Source organism: Thunnus maccoyii, chromosome 18, assembly GCF_910596095.1.
Source record: "Thunnus maccoyii chromosome 18, fThuMac1.1, whole genome shotgun sequence".
NCBI lineage: Eukaryota > Metazoa > Chordata > Actinopteri > Scombriformes > Scombridae > Thunnus > Thunnus maccoyii.
This window is the reverse complement of record NC_056550.1, coordinates 30,056,651-30,081,650: the sequence shown is the minus strand read 5'-3', so window position 1 is coordinate 30,081,650 and position 25,000 is coordinate 30,056,651. Positions and strand designations below refer to the sequence as shown.

General features: G+C 45.8%; 1 protein-coding gene across 10 annotated transcripts in view; it reads right to left on the bottom strand.

The window, feature by feature from the left end:
• Nucleotides 1-25,000, bottom strand: part of itga2b (integrin, alpha 2b) — a 33,178-nt gene that overhangs the window by 2,704 nt on the left and 5,474 nt on the right. For 3 of the 10 annotated variants that reach the window (XM_042393931.1, XM_042393932.1, XM_042393930.1), the window contains 29 exons: nt 24,649-25,000; nt 22,920-23,050; nt 22,712-22,812; nt 21,262-21,427; nt 21,128-21,177; nt 20,991-21,036; nt 20,781-20,894; nt 20,369-20,413; nt 20,244-20,287; nt 18,619-18,684; nt 18,485-18,537; nt 18,295-18,367; nt 17,564-17,699; nt 17,153-17,338; nt 17,022-17,067; nt 16,472-16,573; nt 13,731-13,786; nt 13,485-13,636; nt 10,646-10,759; nt 10,462-10,529; nt 10,196-10,331; nt 9,907-9,999; nt 9,188-9,267; nt 6,307-6,387; nt 6,105-6,210; nt 3,380-3,535; nt 1,643-1,729; nt 579-698; nt 393-494 (listed from right to left, as the gene is read on the bottom strand). The exon at nt 24,649-25,000 is cut by the window's right edge. In XM_042393931.1, the coding sequence (XP_042249865.1) occupies nt 393-494; nt 579-698; nt 1,643-1,729; nt 3,380-3,535; nt 6,105-6,210; nt 6,307-6,387; nt 9,188-9,267; nt 9,907-9,999; nt 10,196-10,331; nt 10,462-10,529; nt 10,646-10,759; nt 13,485-13,636; nt 13,731-13,786; nt 16,472-16,573; nt 17,022-17,067; nt 17,153-17,338; nt 17,564-17,699; nt 18,295-18,367; nt 18,485-18,537; nt 18,619-18,684; nt 20,244-20,287; nt 20,369-20,413; nt 20,781-20,894; nt 20,991-21,036; nt 21,128-21,177; nt 21,262-21,427; nt 22,712-22,812; nt 22,920-23,050; nt 24,649-24,815 (2,877 nt within the window). In that variant the 5' untranslated portion in view covers nt 24,816-25,000. The remainder of the gene's footprint in view (nt 1-392; nt 495-578; nt 699-1,642; nt 1,730-3,379; nt 3,536-6,104; nt 6,211-6,306; nt 6,388-9,187; nt 9,268-9,906; nt 10,000-10,195; nt 10,332-10,461; nt 10,530-10,645; nt 10,760-13,484; nt 13,637-13,730; nt 13,787-16,471; nt 16,574-17,021; nt 17,068-17,152; nt 17,339-17,563; nt 17,700-18,294; nt 18,368-18,484; nt 18,538-18,618; nt 18,685-20,243; nt 20,288-20,368; nt 20,414-20,780; nt 20,895-20,990; nt 21,037-21,127; nt 21,178-21,261; nt 21,428-22,711; nt 22,813-22,919; nt 23,051-24,648) is intronic. The other 7 variants (XM_042393933.1, XM_042393936.1, XM_042393934.1 and 4 more) reach the window with 4 other exon arrangements.

The window sequence follows — 25,000 nt, the reverse complement described above, 5'->3', positions numbered from 1 at the left end:
TACAAACACACACATACAAACACACACACATACAAACACACACAAACACACACACACACAAACACACACATACAAACACACACACATACAAACACACACATACAAACACACACACATACAAACACACACAAACACACACACACACAAACACACACATACAAACACACACACATACAAACACAGACATACAAACACACACACATACAAACACAGACATACAAACACACACACATACAAACACAGACATACAAACACACACACACAAACACACATAAACACACACAGTTCTCAGCAACAAAACTCATTTTTTTCTCAGATTTCAGTGTTTGCGTGTTTGTTTGTTTGTGTGTTTGTTTGTGTGTGTATATGTGTGTGTGTGTGTGTGTGCATACCTGTGTGTGTCCACTCGGCAGTTGAAGAGGTTGGACCCTTGATGATGCGTTGATGACATCATAGGAAGCGGATGACACAAGCTCATAGTTCAGATAGGGAGTCTGTAGAAAGGAAACGATGACATCATCATTGTGTGTGTGTGTGTGTGTGTGTGTGTGTGTGTGTGTGTGTGTGTGTGTTCTGACCTGTGTAAGTGTGTGTGTCCACAGTCGAGCTGATATTCGGACCACAGCGCTGGAACCCCGCTCCAACGCCATGACATCACATACAAACCTGACACAGCCCGTCTCACTGCTGCTGCAGCGCTACAACACACACACACACACACACACACATATATATATATATATACACCCACGGTATAATATATAATACAATGCACAACATTATACTTTTTTTAAACAATACATTATTATCATCATGTATAAACGTAGCACAAAAAGTAAGGAAATTAGTGTTTGGTAGATTATTTCTTTGTTGTAACGAAGCTTCTTGGTAATAAATCTTATATCGTTGGAAAGTCTGTTTATTTCCCTTTTAAATGGAGCCACATTTGTAAGGAACATGCATTTGTGGGACGAGCAGCAGAGCTGAGTATGTGGGTTGCGCCCATGAAAAATTTGCTAAATCTTCTCTGCCGATGCCAAACAGCTTATTCTGCTGTTGCTACTGACTCTTGTTTTGAGCTTCTGGTGCCTCCAGGCAGCACCTGTGAGCTTGGGCCCTGCTACAGTGGTCAGTAGGTGTCTGCTCCCAGAATCAGCATGCCACGTTTGACTGAACTAGATAGGGCCCGTGCGATAGGGCAACTTCAAGCTGGTGTTCCAAAAAACCAAGTCGCAGCATTATTTGGAGTGAGCCCTAGTACCATCTCCATATGACAGGATGTCAGAGACAGGCCGTGACGTGGGCGTCCCAAAAAGACGACACCCCAAGAAGACCGTTTCCTCCCCCTGTCAGCACGCAGGCAGAATAAGCTGTTTGGCATCGGCAGAGAAGATTTAGCAAATTTTTCATGGGCGCAACCCACATACTCAGCTCTGCTGCTCGTCCCACAAATGCATGTTCCTTACAAATGTGGCTCCATTTAAAAGGGAAATAAACAGACTTTCCAACGATAGAAGATTTATTACCAAGAAGCTTCGTTACAACAAAGAAATAATCTACCAAACACATATTTCCTTACTTTTTGAGCTACGTTTATATACATTTATATATATATATATAAAGAGAGAGATAATATATTTACCACATGTTGAGTCTGTGTGTGTGAGTTTGTCTCCTCCTGCTGATTCAACTGAGAAACTACAGAAACACTGGAGGAGTTACCAGCCAGCTGCAGACAGACAGACAGGTGAGAGACAGACAGGTGAGAGACAGACAGACAGGTTAGAGACAGACAGGTGAGAGACAGACAGGTGAGAGACAGACAGACAGGTTAGAGACAGACAGGTGAGAGACAGACAGGTGAGAGACAGACAGACAGGTTAGAGACAGACAGACAGGTTAGAGACAGACAGGTGAGAGACAGACAGGTTAGAGACAGACAGGTTAGAGACAGACAGGTGAGAGACAGACAGGTTAGAGACAGACAGGTTAGAGACAGACAGACAGGTTAGAGACAGACAGGTTAGAGACAGACAGGTGAGAGACAGACAGGTTAGAGACAGACAGGTGAGAGACAGACAGGTGAGAGACAGACAGACAGGTTAGAGACAGACAGGTTAGAGACAGACAGGTGAGAGACAGACAGGTTAGAGACAGACAGGTTAGAGACAGACAGGTGAGAGACAGACAGGTTAGAGACAGACAGGTGAGAGACAGACAGGTTAGAGACAGACAGACAGGTTAGAGACAGACAGGTGAGAGACAGACAGACAGGTTAGAGACAGACAGGTGAGAGACAGACAGGTTAGAGACAGACAGGTTAGAGACAGACAGGTGAGAGACAGACAGGTTAGAGACAGACAGGTTAGAGACAGACAGACAGGTTAGAGACAGACAGGTTAGAGACAGACAGGTGAGAGACAGACAGGTTAGAGACAGACAGGTGAGAGACAGACAGGTGAGAGACAGACAGACAGGTTAGAGACAGACAGGTTAGAGACAGACAGGTGAGAGACAGACAGGTTAGAGACAGACAGGTGAGAGACAGACAGGTTAGAGACAGACAGGTGAGAGACAGACAGGTTAGAGACAGACAGGTTAGAGACAGACAGACAGGTGAGAGACAGACAGACAGGTTAGAGACAGACAGGTTAGAGACAGACAGACAGGTTAGAGACAGACAGACAGGTGAGAGACAGACAGACAGGTTAGAGACAGACAGGTTAGAGACAGACAGACAGGTTAGAGACAGACAGGTTAGAGACAGACAGGTGAGAGACAGACAGACAGGTTAGAGACAGACAGACAGGTTAGAGACAGACAGGTGAGAGACAGACAGGTTAGAGACAGACAGGTTAGAGACAGACAGGTTAGAGACAGACAGACAGGTGAGAGACAGACAGGTGAGAGACAGACAGGTTAGAGACAGACAGGTGAGAGACAGACAGGTTAGAGACAGACAGGTTAGAGACAGACAGACAGGTTAGAGACAGACAGGTGAGAGACAGACAGACAGGTTAGAGACAGACAGGTGAGAGCCAGACAGGTTAGAGACAGACAGACAGGTTAGAGACAGACAGACAGGTTAGAGACAGACAGGTGAGAGACAGACAGACAGGTTAGAGACAGACAGGTGAGAGACAGACAGACAGGTTAGAGACAGACAGACAGGTGAGAGACAGACAGGTTAGAGACAGACAGGTGAGAGACAGACAGACAGGTTAGAGACAGACAGACAGGTTAGAGACAGACAGGTGAGAGACAGACAGACAGGTTAGAGACAGACAGACAGGTTAGAGACAGACAGGTTAGAGACAGACAGGTGAGAGACAGACAGACAGGTTAGAGACAGACAGGTGAGAGACAGACAGGTTTGGACCTTGAAGGGGTCTATCTGCGATGCGTTCATGGTCCTGCAGTTCAGGGACTCCTCTGATGCGTTGGAGATGATGTAGAGCAGGAAGTGATGTCGCCAGGTGGACGGGAAGTCCACTGTGAGCCGGGCGTTCACTGCACTGGGACCCTGGTTCCTCAACTACACACCGACATCATCAATATCATCAATATCATCAATCATGGATCAATAGATTAGAGCAAGACAGGTGAGAGTGTTCTCTCCTCTCATTGGTCAGACGTGTCTGAGGCGGGAGTAAGAACGTAAAACAGGAAGTAGCTCCTTTGGCTAATATAATGTTCTGCGCTGCCAGACCCCAGTCCGACCTGAGCCGTTCCCAGTCTGTGTTCCAATTCACAGTCCACATCCAGCCCAGTATGTGTCCCCGTTTTATCGAGGATACATCAGGATCTGACAGCCAAGTATCCCAGAATGCATTTCACACTTACTGGCAGTGATGGCTAAGATCTGTTTTAATGTTCACTGCAGGACTGTTAATATGTCACTTTATTAAGTTTTAATGTTTTCAGGAGAGAAAGTAACATATAGATTCCAACATGTGGCCAGTTTATCCCAGTAACGCCAGTCTGTAAACCTGCTGGGATGTGTTGGGAGATGTTTGGACCAGCCGCTCATCTCAGCTGCTAGCAGCCCGACTCCTGAGATGATCGGCCGGTCAACATGTGGTCATCCCGGGAGAACATGAACGTCTCCGCAGCGTCTTGATATGTGATTTAATTCCTTCTGGAAGATAAATGTTGGTCTCACAGATGAAATCTAACGACTGCAGCTGCAACATCAGTTTGTCTCAAGTTAAAGTGAAGTTTCATGTTTTTACTGGACAGAACAGCAGCGCTGCCTCTGGAGCTCCACATGTACACACATACACATATTAATCAAATTAATTGACAGTCTGTATTAAATTTAACGGTTTGGATTTTTATTATCAGGATACGCCTACCAATGCGTCCTGCAGCCTATAAAAGCAGCATCTCGCTGCTGCTTCGCCATCCTCTTTCTTCAGCAACAGCGAATCAGCTCACCGATCTCTCTTCTCCAGGGATGGAGTCGCTGGTTCCTGCGTGTTCCTGCCCGCCGTGCCCCGGTCGGCGAGAGAGCGGCGTGATGCAGCCACCGCCCTGCGTATTCTGCTGAGCGCTTCCTCCAGATCTACGCCAGAAGCGGTGGGAACATTTTCAATGATGTGACGTCTCACTCTGCTGTGACGAGAGCAAGCCAGAGCTCAAGATAGATCTCCGCTTCGAAGATGAACTCACGGCTCTATCTGGCCCTCCGCCACCGCCACCGCCGCCGCCACCGCTGTCAGATGCCTCGGCGGAGACACTCCAAGCAGCTTGTGGTGGTGCTGATTCTCCCTGAACCCAGCTAATCAGCAAGAAGCCTGAGAACCAGCTCCAAGCCAAAGAAAAAATTTAAAAAACCAAATAATATTCACTTGGAGAAACCACCTCACATCAGGTACCCTCAAACCAGAAAGACAAAAGACAGGCAAGGAGACCGTAAAGGGCCTGAACAGACCAGAGGTTCTGTCTGACAGTCAGTTGAGGAAAGATCAGAAACCAGGGTGTCCAGTTTCTCTCCTCTTTTAAACCCCAGAAAAAGGGCGTTGTCACACCCTAATTGGCCGAGAGAAGAACGCACCAACAGCCTCTGCTGCTTCAACCACCTCCAACACCACCTCAACAGAGTCACCACCACACCACCACTGCAGCGGGGGCCGCCCCGAGGCCCCCCCCCCCCAGACAAACAAACCTCCGATGAAACTGAGTTACACTCAGGAAAAGTCAGCATCACATCAGCACTGCCCCCTCCCACCCTGTTGTAGTTCTTGCGCCGCCTGTAACGGTGGTTCGCCAGCCTACGCTTGGATCCACAGAGGCCCAGTTGGGTGACTGGGAGGAGTATTAGCCATAGAGTCCAGTAGAGGGCTCCGCCTGTGCTTATAGGACTGGGATTGTGCTCCCGAGTCGAACTTTTAGTCAGAACTTCGCGGATTTGGTATCGAGAAAGGCCTCTGGATTAAGTCTCTGGCTAGCTGCTCGCTGTTAGTCACTATTAAACTCACTCATCAACATCCCAGCATGCAAAGCGCTCCTGGCTATGGGAGCTCAAACTCACAGAGTTCACCCGGTAGTCGGTCAGATCGAGGTCGGATCACGTTCCACCACAGAGAACCGCTCCAGGGTTGGTTTGGGAATGAGACCACCTCCTCTAAGGCAGGCATCATTGTTCAACGGGGGGAAACTCAGGCCTGTATTTCCAATATTTAATTTCTTTATTTCTATTAATTAATTCAAGAATATCATTGATAATTGAAACTGTATCCATCAGTAACTGAGGAACAACAGAATTACAGAAACTTACATTAATACAAATCTGGCTAAAAATGACTGTTGATATAAACTCTGACAGTGAAAAGCTGTTTACAGCCAAACGTCTTTGCTGGAGACCCAGATTTGGGTAGGGGACCACTGTTTGCCCACCCCCTCCTCTAAAGGGACTCTGTGTGGTTGTTTCGGTCCATTTCACCTCATACACATGACCTGTGAGGTCACAGAACCCGTCTCACCTCATACACATGACCTGTGAGGTCACAGAACCCGTCTCACCTCATACACATGACCTGTGAGGTCACAGAACCCGTCTCACCTCATACACATGACCTGTGAGGTCACAGAACCCGTCTCACCTCATACACATGCTCCACCAGTGGACCCACTTCCTCTAAACTCCCAGGATGCATTGCAGGCTGCCAATCAGGGAGCGGCAGGACGATTTCAGGAGGGGAGGAGCCTCTGAAAACACACATGATCACAATCAGTCTGTAGATGTGATCGAACAGATTGATAAGTGTTGTTGTTGTTGTTGTTGTTGTTGTTGTTGTTGTTTACCCTCTGATCTCCAGCGTCGCCTCGGCTTTCACCTGAACCTTCACTGTGACCTTGTTACTGCTGGAGTTCACTGAGTTCTTACTGAGAGACAGACAGGTGGACGGGCAGAGAGAGAGACAGGTGGACGGGCAGAGAGAGAGAGACAGACAGGTGGACGGGCAGAGAGACAGACAGACAGGTGGACGGGCAGAGAGAGAGACAGGTGGACGGGCAGAGAGAGAGAGACAGACAGGTGGACGGGCAGAGAGAGAGACAGGTGGACGGGCAGAGAGAGAGACAGGTGGACGGGCAGAGAGAGAGACAGGTGGACGGGCAGAGAGAGAGACAGACAGGTGGACGGGCAGAGAGAGAGAGACAGACAGGTGGACGGGCAGAGAGAGAGACAGACAGGTGGACGGGCAGAGAGAGAGACAGGTGGACGGGCAGAGAGAGAGACAGGTGGACGGGCAGAGAGAGAGACAGACAGGTGGACGGGCAGAGAGAGAGACAGGTGGACGGGCAGAGAGAGAGAGACAGACAGGTGGACGGGCAGAGAGAGAGACAGGTGGACGGGCAGAGAGAGAGACAGGTGGACGGGCAGAGAGAGAGACAGGTGGACGGGCAGAGAGAGAGACAGACAGGTGGACGGGCAGAGAGAGAGAGAGACAGGTGGACGGGCAGAGAGAGAGACAGACAGGTGGACGGGCAGAGAGACAGACAGACAGGTGGACGGGCAGAGAGAGAGACAGACAGGTGGACGGGCAGAGAGACAGACAGACAGGTGGACGGGCAGAGAGAGAGAGACAGACAGATGGACGGGCAGAGAGACAGACAGACAGGTGGACGGGCAGAGAGAGAGACAGACAGGTGGACGGGCAGAGAGAGAGACAGGTGGACGGGCAGAGAGAGAGACAGGTGGACGGGCAGAGAGAGAGAGACAGACAGGTGGACGGGCAGAGAGACAGACAGGTGGACAGTCAGAGAGAGAGAGACAGACAGGTGGACGGGCAGAGAGAGAGACAGGTGGACGGGCAGAGAGAGAGACAGACAGGTGGACGGGCAGAGAGAGAGAGACAGACAGGTGGACGGGCAGAGAGAGAGAGAGAGACAGGTGGACAGTCAGAGAGAGAGAGAGAGAGACAGGTGGACAGTCAGAGAGAGAGAGACAGACAGGTGGACGGGCAGAGAGAGAGACAGGTGGACGGGCAGAGAGAGAGACAGACAGGTGGACGGGCAGAGAGAGAGAGAGACAGGTGGACGGGCAGAGAGAGAGACAGACAGGTGGACGGGCAGAGAGACAGACAGACAGGTGGACGGGCAGAGAGAGAGAGACAGACAGGTGGACGGGCAGAGAGAGAGACAGACAGGTGGACGGGCAGAGAGAGAGACAGGTGGACGGGCAGAGAGAGAGAGACAGACAGGTGGACGGGCAGAGAGAGAGACAGGTGGACGGGCAGAGAGAGAGACAGGTGGACGGGCAGAGAGAGAGAGACAGACAGGTGGACGGGCAGAGAGAGAGACAGGTGGACGGGCAGAGAGAGAGAGACAGACAGGTGGACGGGCAGAGAGACAGACAGGTGGACGGGCAGAGAGAGAGACAGGTGGACGGGCAGAGAGAGAGAGACAGACAGGTGGACGGGCAGAGAGAGAGACAGACAGGTGGACGGGCAGAGAGAGAGAGACAGACAGGTGGACGGGCAGAGAGACAGACAGGTGGACGGGCAGAGAGAGAGACAGACAGGTGGACGGGCAGAGAGACAGACAGGTGGACAGTCAGAGAGAGAGAGACAGACAGGTGGACGGGCAGAGAGAGAGACAGGTGGACGGGCAGAGAGAGAGACAGACAGGTGGACGGGCAGAGAGAGAGAGACAGACAGGTGGACAGTCAGAGAGAGAGAGAGACAGACAGGTGGACGGGCAGAGAGAGAGACAGGTGGACGGGCAGAGAGAGAGACAGACAGGTGGACGGGCAGAGAGACAGACAGGTGGACAGTCAGAGAGAGAGAGACAGACAGGTGGACGGGCAGAGAGAGAGACAGACAGGTGGACGGGCAGAGAGAGAGACAGGTGGACAGTCAGAGAGAGAGAGACAGACAGGTGGATGGGCAGAGAGAGAGACAGGTGGACGGGCAGAGAGAGAGAGACAGACAGGTGGACGGGCAGAGAGAGAGACAGGTGGACGGGCAGAGAGAGAGACAGACAGGTGGACGGGCAGAGAGAGAGACAGACAGGTGGACGGGCAGAGAGAGAGACAGGTGGACAGTCAGAGAGAGAGAGACAGACAGGTGGACGGGCAGAGAGAGAGACAGGTGGACGGGCAGAGAGAGAGACAGACAGGTGGACGGGCAGAGAGAGAGAGACAGACAGGTGGACGGGCAGAGAGAGAGAGAGACAGGTGGACAGTCAGAGAGAGAGAGACAGACAGGTGGACGGGCAGAGAGAGAGACAGGTGGACGGGCAGAGAGAGAGACAGACAGGTGGACAGTCAGAGAGAGAGAGACAGACAGGTGGACGGGCAGAGAGAGAGAGAGACAGGTGGACGGGCAGAGAGAGAGAGACAGGTGGACGGGCAGAGAGAGAGAGAGACAGACAGGTGGACGGGCAGAGAGAGAGAGAGACAGGTGGACAGTCAGAGAGAGAGAGACAGACAGGTGGACGGGCAGAGAGAGAGACAGGTGGACGGGCAGAGAGAGAGAGACAGGTGGACGGGCAGAGAGAGAGACAGACAGGTGGACGGGCAGAGAGAGAGACAGACAGGTGGACGGGCAGAGAGAGAGAGAGACAGGTGGACGGGCAGAGAGAGAGAGAGACAGGTGGACGGGCAGAGAGAGAGACAGGTCAGGCATCAAACAGGATTTTAGTCACAGAGAGACAGACGGGTAGAGAGAGAGACAGTTCGTACCTCCTGATCCTGAGGTTGAAGGTGATGTGAGACTCCACCTCCTCCAGACGGCCGACGCTGAACACCAGACGAGTCTGCAGCTACAGACGCACATTTCAACGTTACCACATGAAAACGATTCAGTGAAATTTACTCTGCAGTGGAACTTTTACACATAAATGAACATCCGTTACATTCAAGCCAAACGAGTTCACACGATGTGGATTAAACCATCAGCACCAGATAAATCTCTCAGTGTTTCACAGCATGCAGAGTTTGTAATCTGGTGGTTTTGTACTTCCGGCTAGCTCTCTGCTAACTTGAATGAGGATAAAATAATTGAATCGTTCGGCTCTTCTAGACTTTCAAAACAGCGGACCGAATGGATCAAATTCTGATAGTGAAACGAGTCGTTGCGTGTCGGTTACGTAACACTCAAAACAATTTATACACCGTTTTATAGCCACAACAGTAGCGACAGAGCAGGCTGCGGAGGAGCCTATGACGTGAGCACATGTCAACAGTGTTTTTGTAATTACTGTCACTGTCAGAGGTGGAGACAGAAGTCCCACACTGCAGCTTTAATTACTGTTTTATATCCTGTTGAAACATATTTACTGTATTAAAACCAGAACTATCAACTGTTACTTTCCAACAAATCAAATATAGACATTTAACCGTTTATCAAACTGTGTGTGTGTGTGTGTGTGTGTGTGTGTGTGTGTGCACGTGGGTGTTACTTTGTGTCCTTGTCTCATGGGGTTTCCGAGGTCACAGGTCACGACGACAGTCTGGTTCTCCTTCCTCTGAACACACACCAGCCTGTTCACACCCTGCAGACAGGAAGCTGGATGTTAACTGTGTGTGTGTGTGTGTGTGTGTGTGTGTGTGTGTGTGTGTGTGAGTGTGTGTGTGTGTGTGTGTGAGTGTGTGTGTGTGTGTGTGTGTGTGTGTGTGTGTGTGTGTGAGTGTGTGTGTGTGTGTGTGTGTGTGAGTGTGTGTGTGTGTGTGTGTGTGTGTGTGTGTTACCTGACTGCTTTGGAAGTGTGTGTGTTCGGGGATTTGGACCACCAGCTCAGTCTCGTACGCACCCTCACCATGGTTCTCCGCCGACACCGACAACACCACCGACTGATCCTCACCGACCAACACACTGTCTGACAAGCTACACACACACACACACACACACACACACACACACACACAGCTTTACTTCTATATTTGTAAGGACCCTTATTTACTGGCCACTAACCCTGAGACGAGGGAATCTGTAGTTGTGTGTGTTGTTCACTCACGGCTCAGCGCTCAGCCTCAGGTCGGGAATACACACGTTGTCTGCACCACAGTCCAGAATGATCCTGGTCTACACACACACACACACACACACACACACACACACACACACACACACACGAATCCTCTGTACTTGTGAGGTCATTGGTGGATTAAATAAAAGTGTTTAACGTGTGTCAGACTCACCTGAGCAGCTGCGTGTGTTTGCCCGTGCAGCAAAGCATGCTGGGTAGTGTTGAGGAGACTGATGTTGACATTGATGAAGATCGGACTCAATTTATCCCGAACTTCCTCTTCAGACTGCGTGCACACACACACACACACACACACACACACACACACACACACACACACACACACACACACACACCCACACACAGATGTGACTCTGCTCGATTGTGTGTGTGTGTGTGTGTATTTTTATTCCTTCATTCACTCACCTGCTTCAGACGTTATCAATCGATTGATTGGGCGTTATCAGTGTTATCAGCCTCATAGATGTGCCTGCTACACCTGTAGCAAGGTGGAGGTCACCTTTGAGTTACAGACGCCATCTAGCAGCTGTCATGGTTGCCATGTTTAACCATGTTTCAAGTGATCATTTTAACCCAAATCATGATCTTTCCCTAACCAGACCTGAACCACGGCATTGTCACATCATAAAACATCATTATTTTGTAACATAACGTAACGTAATTCAGTTTTCAACACAATTTATTTATAAAGCACGAGGTCATAACAAAAGTTATCTCAGGACACTTTCCACATAGAGCAGGTTGAGACCGAACTCTTTAATCTACAGAGACCCAACATTCCTCCACGAGCAGCAGCAGGAAACACTCCCCTTTAACGGGGAGAAACCCAAGAGAGAAAGAAGGACAATAATAACAATAACAACGATAATAATAATAGAAATAAAACTAGTAACAATAACAGCAGGAGTGGCTGTCAAGGCAGGACACCCACAGGCCCACGCCACCACGGCGTCCTGCAGCCGTGGTTCCTGCCATCCATAACCAGGTAGTCCATGTCCCTCATCCTGTGAGACGAGAAAGCACAAAAACTCCGGGGAAGAAGCCAAGTTAGTGACATGCATTGATGGTACATGAATGCGTATAGTTGGAGAGGAGGAGAGAGGAGCTCAGTGCATCATGGGAAGTAGCAGCATATCACCTACTCTTACTGACCCATTTTGCCCCAATTACCATGCAAAACCTTATAGAGACAATTTCTCATCTGCGCCTGTCCTCCTGCAATCTTGATATCTTTTCCCTTCTTTTCGGAGGTCCTTCCTGTCATTGGCCCTGCTGTACTCACTATAATAAACATGTCCCTCACCTCTGGTTATGTCCCTGATCAGTTTAAGACAGCCAGTGTCCAGCCACTTCTAAAAAAACCTGGCCTAGATCCAGCTGTTTTAAACAATTTCAGACCCACCTTTCATTTCCAAAATACTGGGAAAAGTTGTTGCTGAGCATCTTCTTCAAGTTGTGGAAAGAAATATTATCTTTGTTAAATTTTAATCTGATTTTCGTGAAAACCACTGAAACTGCTCTGTTACGAGTCATGAATGACATCCTCATGCAGGCTGATAAGGGGGAACTCTCCATCTTGGTCTTACTTGACTTGAGCGCTGTCTTTGACACCTTTGATCACTCCATCATCATTAATCGACTAAATACATGTGTTGGTATCTCAGGGAAAGCTCTAGAATGGTTTATGTCATATTTGTCAAATAGAGGTTTTTCTGTCTCTGTGGGTAACGATGTGTCCTCATCCAGTCCGCTGCTATATGGGGTACCCCAGGGGTCGATCCTTGGTCCAGTTCTTTTCTCTTTGTATATGCTGGACAGATAATCAGTCGCCTTGGCTGTACATCCTATCATTGCTATGCAGATGACACTCAGCTATATTTTTCTGTAAAACCAGATGATTTTAGCAACCTAAACACTCTCCGCAGCTGTTTAGCTGTGATAAAGGACTGGATGTCTGTCAACTGTCTTCAGTTAAATTCTGACAAAACTGAGCTTCTCATTTTTGGCCCTGAAAATACTGCTGGAGGCATCATTCAGCATATTGGCCCACTTGCCCCCTATGCCAAAACTAATGCAGGAATCTTGGCGTTATATTTGACCCTAATTTGAAATTTGAACAGCATGTTTTCAACTCAGGAACATTGCAAAAATCAGACCATTACTGTCAGCCTCAGACGTAGAGCATATCATTCATGCCTTCATTTATTCCTGTCTCGATTACTGTAACTCCCTTTTCACTTGCCTTAGCCGAGCTGACCTGTCACGTCTTCAGCTTGTACAAAACGCAGCAGCGAGGCTATGAAGTAGGACTGGCCATAGATCCCACATCACCCTGTTTTAGCCTCATTGCATCGGCTGCCAGTGAAGTTCAGGATTGATTTCAAGATTCTCTTAATCACTTATAAGGCCTTACACGGTTTAGCTCCTGCATATATATCCGAGCTACTAAGCCCGTATACCACCATGCGGTCACTTAGGTCTTCCAACCAAAACCTGTTGGCCGTACCACGTGCCAAACTAAAAACCAAAGGTGACTGTGCTTTTGCTGCCCTGGCAACCAGACTTTGGAACAATCTCCCCACTTCCATCAGATCAGCTGAATCTGTTGACTGTTTCAAAAAACACCTAAAAACCTCCTTTTTTAGAATGACTTTCTCATAACATTTCATAAATTCAAGTGTGTGCTCCGGGTGATGACTGTATGCTTGCTGTGTTCTTGAACGTGTCTTTCATGGTTTTTGTGTCCTATTTTCTTTGTGTCCCAATGTCACTATAAAGCACTTTGTAACCTGTGTTAAAAAAAGGTGCTATATAAATAAAATTTTACTTACTTTTATTTACTTACTCGTGGGTGTCATGGTCCTATTCCGATCTGTCGATATGCACCTACAGCAGGTGTAGCAGGCCCCTTCTAAACCACATCTATGAGGCTGATAACCACTGATAACGCCCATTCAATCAAGTGATAACATCCAAAGTGGGTGACTCACCCTCAGGTAGGCGGTCCGATTGACACAGGCCACGCCCACCTCCCATTGTACAATCAGCTTCATTGTCTCCTGTGGCTGATTGGTTGACAGCAGCAGGGTCCGTTTTGCCATTGGCTGCTTCATTCTGTCCAGCTGTAGCTCCATCCCCAGTACTGCCTCAGCCAATTAGCAGACAGATAGAAAAATGACGTCACCATCAATGAAATTCTGCATAGATGATTGTGTTCAGCTGTACAAAGAGATTACCTGTCTGCTGAGGAATCCTGTGGCCGGACACATAGACACACATCTGGATTACAAAACTAATGAGAGAGAGAACATCTGTTCTGAATTTTATTTAATTAAAACATTTTATTGTAATCTTTTTAAAACAACACAATATTAACATTTGTCAATATGCAGATGACACCAGACTCTACATCAACTTTCAGCTGGAATCTTTAACCCAGAGACCCTCTGATGCATTCTGGATCCACTCCTTAAAACCTGTTTAAAGGACAAGTTCACAGTTTTTCAAGTGTGTCTTAAAACAACCTTCAGGAGTCCAAATGAACATTAAACCTGTTTTTCTTGCTGTAATCATTCCTCCTGTTCATACTGACCATTAGAAGATCCCTTCATAATGACCTTACAATGGAAGTGATGGGGGACTAAGTCCACAGTCCTCCTTCTGTGCAAAAATGTATTTAAAGTTTATCTGAAGCTAATATGAAGCTTCAGCGTCCAAATGAGTCAAATCAAGTAGATATCTTTCAACGTTACAGTCTTTTTAGTGCCAAAGTTCCTCTTTTTGTTACTATACTTCCACCTGCAGCTCAACAGAGAAACACTGTCCGAGGAAACACAAAGAGGGAATTTGGGCTCCTGACTGTTGTTTTAAGACACACTTGAAAAATTGTGAACCTGCCCTTTAAATACCCCAAGAGTTTTTCAAGGATCCTGGAATCTCTTTAAGGACCTTAAAACCCCCAAAACCTGCAACTTCAGACAGTTTTTAAAGGTGCAGTATACAACATTCAGCACCACTAGATGTCGCACTAGAACACCAGCGTCTCAGACCAAAACAAATGTGCGCATCATTTACTCAATAAAGTTGGGGGGAAAAAAGAAAGTGGCCCCTGAACCGATATATTAATTATTAAAATAAATAAAATTATTAATATTGATGAATAATAACTGGGGGGCAACACCTGGAAACTGGGACCAATAACCAGACAGTGAGATAGTCTCATAAAAGAGTTAACCTAGAATGCTAATATGTCTGTGTGTTTGTGGGCAAGATGGCGGATGTGATCTCATGAGATGATGTCACATGATCTCAAGAATGGCGGACGTCAGTCGGACGGAGATGATGTCACATGAGGACCAAATGGTGGATGTGACCGCAGTACCTTTAGATATTCGTTAGAACAATAGCGAGATGCTGCCGACTGGCATCTCTGTGCTCTATACTCGCCCAAGTCGCCGAAATTACACGTCTGATGATAAATGACAAGGGGCAGAGCGTCGCTGTGTTCCACGTTATCTGTCCACCAGATGTGTAAAAGTGTGCGAGTGTTGTGTATGTGGGTGTGTGTGAGTGTTAGTAACGAGAGAGAGAAAGAAAGGAGGAGAAACACATGGTGAAGTCCTGGGACTGTGGGGGAGAGCAGCGGTTGCTTTGTCCACAGAGAGTGAGCGTACAGACAGCAGTCTGTAATGCATGCTGTCTGATTTGTCAATCGACAAAGCAACTTACTTTCTCACTCGTGGTGGCACAAACACAGCAGTCCCGAGTGGGACAAACACAAAAACAGTCTAGCATGGTGAACACATCTAAACAGGCAGCAGACTTCAAATACTCCTCAGAGCAGTCCGTCAGTTCACAACATACAACAGCAATAAAGCTGAAAGTAACACACAATTTCATACTCTCTGCCCAGACTTAGGCTTACCTGTGTCCCTTCAGAAAGCGAGTAGGGTGTGTAAAAGTCTGTCTTTTGGGTCTGGCTCCATTCCTCAGCTCGGAGGCTGACGGGGCTGTTTTCACACTCTGTCTGCGGATTTGATGGCAGCTGATCCTCGTTGCTGGTGAAAACAGCAGAGCTGACTAAGTTAAAGACGAGCGGGGCACGGACGCTGTCCTTCATCTCTGTGAAGAAATCCTTTCTTCCTTCTGCAGGCAGCGAGAGCGCAGGGCTGCAGCAGCAGTCTGTCTCTCGGATACAGAGATCTTATTTGGACGAACACGTGGCGAGGTCTCAGCTCGTCCAGCAAGGGGAGGCTCTTCAAACTCGGCGAGGGGAATTACACGTGCATGGGGTTATCTCTTTTAGTAAACTGGCTCACGGAGGAAGCAGAGTTTTCTCTGTTGCAGTAACATTGGAAAGGCAACGGTGTCTCTGTTCTGCCACTTCTTAAAGCTGTGGTGATATCACAGCTGCGTCGCTGTGTCTTCCCCTGGTGTTGGAGCATCTCTGCTAATGAGAGTTAAGAGTTTGGGGTTCTCCCAGATTTCACAGCAAGGTGTGAGCTGCCGGGGCAGGCTGGGAGATGGAGTCTGTGAGAGCAGCATTTTGGCGCTGCTCCTTTGTTTCAGGGGTTAAAGGGACAAACGTGGCTTCAGAGTTTACAAGTAGGCCTTCCTTTGTCTGACCACATGATTGATGCCCAACAACACACGCAGAGGGAGTTTGACTTCACTCTCTGCTCAGGACACCATTACTCCACCAAATCTTTACATAGCAAATAGCTGGTTTGCTGAAATCTAGTGGCTGAATGTTGTATGTTGCACCTTTAAGGATCCTCCGATCTACCAAAGAATCCTTGTTGAAAACCCTAAAACTCCCTCAAGAACCACTGTAACATATCTTGAGAATACAGAGCTCTTTCAAGAACTTTCAGAATATTCACTTTTTGTATTTTAAGTCAACAAGTAGGTTTTTGTGATGTAGTCTTTCCTTTTTTTATTATTTTGATAATCAGTAAGTTCATTGTTAGTTAGTTACCAGGACACAAGTGTGTTTTCTCGATGACACAGTTTGACGTCTGGATTCAGGAAGTCTGGCAGCAGAGAGACATAAACTCTGGACCGGATCACCGCCTGTGACCTGAACACACAAACACACTAGTGTCATGCAAACTTACAATGTCATCACATGACTGACAGAAAACAGCTGGAAAACAGTCTGTTTGTTCATCCCATCAGTCCTTTATCAGATACATGGGTCAGTGGTTCCCAACCAGCGGATCAGGACCCCCACAGACTGTCACATAATACACCTGTGGGGTCGCATCACGAATACAAGGAAAGGAGCAAAGAAGGAACATTTCTGCTACACAAAATTATATTAATATTGTCTGACTAATATTTGCTTTTTTCCAATGATTTAATGAATAATTTTACCTCTTAAAAAATGATTCAAATAAAACATAAACCACACTTTGTTTAACTGGTCAAAACTGATTAATATATCAATATACAGTATGTGATCAGTGACAAGATCACATGTACACGTTTTGAACCAGATGTTCTCTGTAGATTTGATGACGTCTCACCTGTAAACAAAAGCTCGGTCTGCACTCCACGCTCCCACCAGCAGGTCTGCAGACACACAGAGAGGATTATTGATCATTTATTATGGATAATTGATATACAGTAATATGAAAAAAAGCCTCTCAGAGCGCACCTGGGTATCCGTTCCCATCAATGTCAGCCCCGCCCCTCAGTGTAAAGCCGAACGCTGTCCTGCTGCTAGGCAATGGGCTGTCAATCACCTGGGAGGGCGTGGTTGACAGACCGTTCTTGTTGCCCAGGTAGACAAACACCTGACCCTGCCCACTGTCACCTGACCAGGGAGCACCAACAGCGATGTCTGAAAAGAGAGAGCAGGTCATATCTGATTGGTTCCTGAGAGTTTGGTGAGTTTTGTTTGTTCTTTGTTTTACTGGCAGAGTTAGCTGTTAGCTGCATTAGCTAACAACTCTAACTGTCAGCAATTAGCATGATAAGCTAGGAACAGCTAGCAGATTGTCCATCATGTTGAGGAAGAATCTCAGCGGAACATTTTCTAAAATATGGAGGTGTTGTCAATGGTTACCTTGGTAACCGTCCATGTCCAGGTCACCCAGCACAGCGAGGGCGGAGCCAAACCGCCCATACAGGGAGAGGCCAATTAGTGATTGGTCAGGATGGGAAAGGAAGGAGGTGTGTCTTCTCTGCAGGTACACAACCACCTGGAACAATAAGAACAGCACTGAAACGCTTTTACAACGTTATACATGTATAATAATTACAATGTGCGACAAATAAAATAATACGTTGCAGAATCAAACATAAAATAATCTGATAAATCATAAAAAACACTGATGATGTGAGTACTGTAAATTTGACACCTCTGTAAGAAGAGGTTATGAAGACTGTTTTAAACTGGTTCAGATGAGTTAAGACTGGTTTAGACCAGCTGGGACTTCTTCTGACAAGAGAATAGTTGAGACTGGTTAGTTGAAACTAGTTAAGACCAGTGGAGACTGCTTCAGACTGCTTCAGACTGGATATATTATTACTCCCAACAGTCATAAGAAGCACAAACTGATCAGCTAAGTAAATGGTGGACAGCACACTGAGCATGTAGATCACAACTGGAGTCAGATTGCCAGATCTAACAGGAATACATCTTTTCACAAGTGACTGAACAAAAACACAAAGGATCATCATAAATAAACCGTGTTACTTATTCATGCTGGAATCTGCACAGAAAAGACAACAAAATGAAAATAAAAACACATTTGGGCGAAATGACAGTGGGAGAAACAAGGTAATATTCCAGACCTGTCCTCGTTCCTGTAGCTGCTCTTTCACTCTGTCCATGTAGAGAGGAGCTCCAATCAGCACATCATCTAAACTACAGAGAGGTTTTACTTTTATACCAAACAGAAACAAGCAAAAACACTGAGAAACACTAAAACACTGAGCTCCAATAAGACAAACTCTACTGCAGAATTTATTTGTGTCTCCTCACCCATCACTGTTGATGTCTGCCACAGCCACACTGTGTCCAAAGTATGACGCCACCTGCAGGAGAAAGACAGACCACAGGTGAAGGTAACAAACAGATATGATGTCGCTTAAGTTTTTATGACATCATGCTCTCACCTGAGCTCCCTGGAAGCTGTGGGAAACTGTCAGTGATCCTCTGCGCCTGCCGTCGTAGATCTTCACCTGTTAACACACAGTTAACCAGTGAGAAGAGAGCACAATACACAAGCACAAGAACAGGTCTATAGGTATATCTAAACCACAGAACAGGTCTATAGGTATATCTAAACCACAGAACAGGTCTAAAGGTCTATCTAAACCACAGAACAGGTCTATAGGTCTATCTAAACCACAGAACAGGTCTATAGGTATATCTAAACCACAGAACAGGTCTATAGGTCTATCTAAGCCACAGAACAGGTCTATAGGTCTATCCAAACCACAGAACAGGTCTATAGGTATATCTAAACCACAGAACAGGTCTATAGGTCTATCTAAGCCACAGAACAGGTCTATAGGTCTATCTAAACCACAGAACAGGTCTAAAGGTCTATCTAAACCACAGAACAGGTCTATAGGTCTATCTAAACCACAAAACAGGTCTATAGGTCTATCTAAACCACAGAACAGGTCTAAAGGTCTATCTAAACCACAGAACAGGTCTATAGGTCTATCTAAACCACAGAACAGGTCTAAAGGTCTATCTAAACCACAGAATAGGTCTAAAGGTCTATCTAAACCACAGAACAGGTCTAAAGGTCTATCTAAACCACAGAATAGGTCTAAAGGTCTATCTAAACCACAGAACAGGTCTATAGGTCTATCTAAACCACAGAACAGGTCTAAAGGTCTGATTAGGTTTAAGCACAAAAACCACTTGGTTATGTTTAGGGAAAGATCATGGTTTGGACAACTGAGCCATGGTGACTCGTGGTGAAAAACACCAGTGAGATATATTCCTTCTTTTGGGGAAAAACACAGCTGAGCCACAGAGGCAAACTTTTTGCCTTTTTGCCATCTTGCTAACTATGAAGCCATCCTCCCTACCCGCCTCTTCCCAATAAGAAAGTCACCTTATATTGATGTCACCTGAACAGTGTCACTTCCCCAGGTCATAATTACATCGGCCGCTAGATGGTGTAAACTTAACTATAAGTTGTGTTTGTTGGCCTGAATTTTAGTGTCATTTTTCTTGTGAGGACAGGCTGGGCTGATCAAATGATATGATCAAAAGTTCCAGAACAGCTACTGACAGACCATGTGGAAATTGTTTCACCTTATTTGCTCTAAACTTGACACTCTTGCCGAGAAAGATAGAACAAACTCCTAAAATGAGAATCCTCTCTGACTCCAGCCTCAATACAGAACTCCACTGGAAAATCAAACATAAGAAGAGCAAGAATTCAACTATGCTCATTGCAACAATCACAGCCTCCAGCTTCCTCTTTCATATTCTGATGAGACAACAATCAGTAATCAGACGCCAAGTGTAATGACACGCTTCAGGGAGTCAAATACCAAACAACCACAACGATCTCAACTATTAAAACATCTACAGTTTATTGACTTTATTTTCCATGAGGAACCTCATTTGTGCAATGGACAAATAAGACAAACATAGCACAGTCATGGCATTGATTACTTAACCATTGTGTGCAGCCATGATACATAAAATACACCTAATACCTAATCAACACACAAATTAAAATGCAAAGGTAAGGATAAAAACCAAAGATCCTTACTGATCCTGCTGTGTTTCTGTCATTTGGAACACCAACCAGATAATCTGAAAAACAAACACACAGTTATTGATCATATCATATCATATCATATCATATCATATCATATCATATCATATCATATTAACCTGGGATGGAGTCTCCAGTCAGCAGACCACTGGCCACTGAGTAACCTGACAGATACACATACACAGAACTGCAGTCATTAGAAAACAGAACCTCATTGTCCATTGTTTGTTGTTGTGTGTGTTTGAAATATTCTGTAAGATGAACCAACAACAGAGCAGCTGACTAGCTTCAGTTTGTTTCTTCAGGATAACTCTGCAATGTGCTAATGGTAGCTAGTTAGCAGAATGAATGTGGGGAAGTTCATTGTGTCAACTGATAAATTTTTATCAGTTGACACATTGATAAAAACACATTGATTTTATCTTAGAGAAACACAGTTCTGAATCCAAAGGAATCCTGGGAAATGTAGTAACAATTGAAAGAAGTGCGAGTCAGCACAGGTTTACCTTTAAGAATAGAAGCTCTACTCACCATGATAAACGTCATATGCTCCCCTCTCATCTGATTGGCTTATGCCAGCCACATAAATATCATTGCTCCGCCCACTGTTTATGACGTCACTCACAGCCGCCGTGATGACCTGACCTGAAATCAGCACGGTGGTAACCTTTGTGACATCATAACATCACACATTGAGTCAGGTGTAACGGGTGTTTGTGACCAGCAAGTGTCTCCACTCACCCTGAAAGTAAAAGCTTCCTGGAGCTCCAAGCAGCAGCCGACCGTCCTACAACCACACAGACACCGTTAGTGTCACCTTATACAGCGTTAACGTCACCTAACCTGCTGCTGACCAAGCACCTGCAGGTGTGACTCACCTTGGTGATGTCAGAGCTGAAGCCAACCTCACAGTAGCGCTGGTCGTTTCCTAGGCAACAAGAGAGAGACAGAGATGAGAGCTGGAGACAGACAGACAGACAGGTTGTACTGTCTTCCTCTCTTTGTGTCTTACTGTTATTCATCCTTTTGTAGTCTTCCTCCATCATGATCCCTCTGCAGGGGGAGAAGTAGGTGGAGCTTCCAGTGCTCTGGTCCAATAGGAGGCAGTTCCCTACAGGTGTCTTCCCTGACTCCGCCCCTCGCCTCTGAACGTTCAAATGGAAGAGCGGCGCACACGCCTGACAGGTGAGCAGACGACTGGTTTTTAAGCTGCATCATGGGACCGTTTATGAATTTAATGTTCATATATAGATATCTGTAGATTTCTCTTTTTTAAAATATTTACCAAAAGTACTGTGGATGTTAACTTATGACTTTTATCAGTGTATATACATCCAGTATCCTCAAATTTATATGTCACTTAGTCCATAAGCATTTTCCACTGTCATAAATCATCCATTTCTTCCATTTATTAACTAAACATTTTTTCTCACTCTATACTTCCAAGGTACATATAATTTTGCTTATCCTAGAATGTCTTTAATTGTAACATGCATGTTTTCCCAAAATTAGTGTAATTTATGACATTCCCAAAAATGTCTGGTTTGCGTCTGTATCCCCATATATCCACCAACATGAACCAGTTTGTTTACTCTTTATTTTAGTTGTAATGAAGTGTGAGTTGTGTTTTGCATATGCTAAGCTATTCCCCCTTCCTTCTCCCATTTAGCCTTAAAGTACATAGTAGGTGAAGCTTTACAGTCTCTGAGATGCCTTGAATCTCGTCCCACTGTATGTCTGCATCATTATATTATATCGACCACCAGGATATTCATCACTATTCCTACAGGAATTCTCAGAGCTGATCTCACTTGGTGTCTCCAGATATGATGGTTCATCCTGAACATTCATATTAATAAGAGGAGTGACTCCAAAGCTGTGGAGCTTATGAATTTACCCAACATGTAAATGAAGCCAATCATCACCATGGTAACACTTAGATTTAGTAATAACAAAAGGGTTAAACATTGATAATGTATCAGTATTTGAATTACCTATTTCTGATCATTAATGTGCATATTTGATGCCAACATAACCTTAACAAAGACAAAAAGGGAATTTTTGGTTTAAAAGAGATTCTTAGATGACGAAGCTGAAACAGTATTTTCTACTATGATGAGATCCGTTGAGTCACACAGCTGTGACTGTTCTTTAAATGACATGGTTGAAACTTTCAATAATGCATCACCATCTGCTTTAAATACTGTTGCTCCACTAAAAATTAAAAGAGGTGGACTGATAGAATCTCCTCCTGTTAATGAGATCAAGAGAATCTGTTGGGCAGCTGAAAGAAAATGGAGGAAAACTAGACTCACAGTTCACAAAGACGCAATGACTGTCTATAACAAAGCAATACGTCTGGCAAGAAAGGATTACTTTCCAATATTATTACTGGGAATACTGGGAACTCTAGAATATTATTTTCCACTATTGACCAGCTACTCAACCACCAGCTCACTCACCAGTAAGTGTGTGTTGCTGATTGATCGCACCGAAGCTCCAAACCACTGCTGACTCTTGAAGGTTTGGAAGAACAGATCATCTCTGCTGTAGACCTCGTCACCTGTGACAGGTACGACACGTCAGTCTAAATATCACATCAGTGATCTGATTGGAAGACATGTCCTCCTGAAACAAATCAGTGAAGAAGTAGAGAGATCAGAAGCTCACCTGTCACGTCAAACTTGATGATGTTACAGGTCTCGCCTGCAGGTGACCAGGGGCAGAGGAACACGCCCCCTCCCTCCATCACACCTGATTGGCTGGTGTTGGCTTTAGGAGCTCCAATAACAACAAAGGACCTGCAGACACAGAAACTCACATCTTAGTGTTGCTAATGTGGGTTTACTCTTGAGACTGTTCAAGGACCTCACGAACTTCTTCAAGAATCTCAGAAGTTCTTTAAGTACCTCAAAAAAGTTTTGTACCAGGACCCCGAGAACCTTATCTAGGACCCAAAAACTTCTTCTTCAAGGACCTCGGGACATCTTTTAGGATCCCAGAATGTCCTCTTTAAGGAACTGAGAACTTCTTCCAGCACCTTAAGACCTATTCTTCCAGGATTCTAGAGCTTCTTAAAGGACCTAAAGTTCTTTTCTTTACAGAACTTCTTGTACATGACACCCCAGATCTTCTTCAAGGACGCCAGATCTTCTTCAAGGACTTCTTTTTCAGAGGCCCCATACTTTTTCTTTTAGTACCCCAGAATGTTCTCTTGCAGGACTTTTTCTTGAAGGATGTTTGAACTTCCTTTAGAACCCAAAGGCGTCTTCATCAAGTCTGCATCAAAGACCTCAAACCTTTTTGAAAGATCCCCAGAAGTTCTTCAAGGACCCCATGGTCATTCTCAAAATGCTTCTTCTAAGATGCTGGAACTTCTTTGAATAGCTCAGCAGTTCTCTTGAAGGACCTTTAAACTTCTTTTAGTAGCCCAACACTTCTTCAAAGACCTGGCAATGTCTTATTCAGACACCCCAGAACTCCTCTAAGGACCCTCAGACCTTCTTCCTCAAGGACCCCAGAAATATCTTTTTTTGTTAGCAAGGCAGGTTAAGTGTGGTTTCAAGTGTCTTAAACCAACAGTCAGGAGCCCAAATGAGCATTAAAGCTGTGTTTCTTGCTGTAATCATTCCTCCTGTTCATACTGACCATTAGAAGATCCCTTCATAATGACCTTACAATGGAAATGATGGAGGACAAAATCCACAGTCCTCCTTCTGTGCAAAAATGTATTTAAAGTTTATCTGAAGCTAATATGAAGCTTCAGCGTCCAAATGAGTCAAATCAAGTAGATATCTTTCAACGTTACAGTCTTTTTAGTGCCAAAGTCCCTCTTTTTGTTACTATACTTCCACCTGCAGCTCAACAGGGAAACACTGTCCGAGGAAACACAAAGAGGGAATTTGATGCTAAAAAGACTGTAAATGTGTCAGATATCCACTTGATATGACTAACTCAGACTGATGAAGCTGAATAGAAGCTTCACACACACTTTAAATGACTGTGTGGACACACTGTGGATTTTATCCTCCATCGCTTCCATTGAAAGCACATTTGAAGGATCTTTAATATCCAGTATGAACAGGAGGAATGATTACAGACACCTGACTGCTGGTTTAACATACTGGAAACACTGGGAACACTGGGAACTGGTCCTTTAACCAACATAAATGAACCTGACATGATGAGTGAAGGGGTTGATTGAGGTATTAATTAAAGATTCAGGTGATACATAAAGCAGGTTAAATGTGGGATTAAAGGGTTAGAAACAGTTTCAGTTAATACGTGAGTTAAGTGGTTAGTTAAGTGTTTAAGTTAAGTTAGTTAACCCACATGTCACTGGTGTGTTTAGTTCAGCGTTAGCCAGGAGTTAATTTAATGTTAATTTAGGGTTTCTTACTTGTTGTTGAAGGTGTGAAAATCAACAGAGAATCCAAACAGACTTCCTGTCGGTCCGCTGAACATCACAGCTTCATCCTGCAGGTTCAGACACACACACACACTCACACACAGCAGCACACACACACACCTGAACACACACATCACACCTGTCTGTCTGACACACATCACACCCGTCTGTCTGCTCAGAGACTGTAGCTGTTGTGTGTTCCTCAGTTATATAAACCCTGTGTGTGTGTGTGTGTGATTGTGTGTGATTGTGTGTGTGTGTATGTATACAGATGATTGACAGCCAGCTGCGTCAGTTAGACCACATTTGGCTGCTGTTTCCTGTCTGATAGGAGCTCAAAATA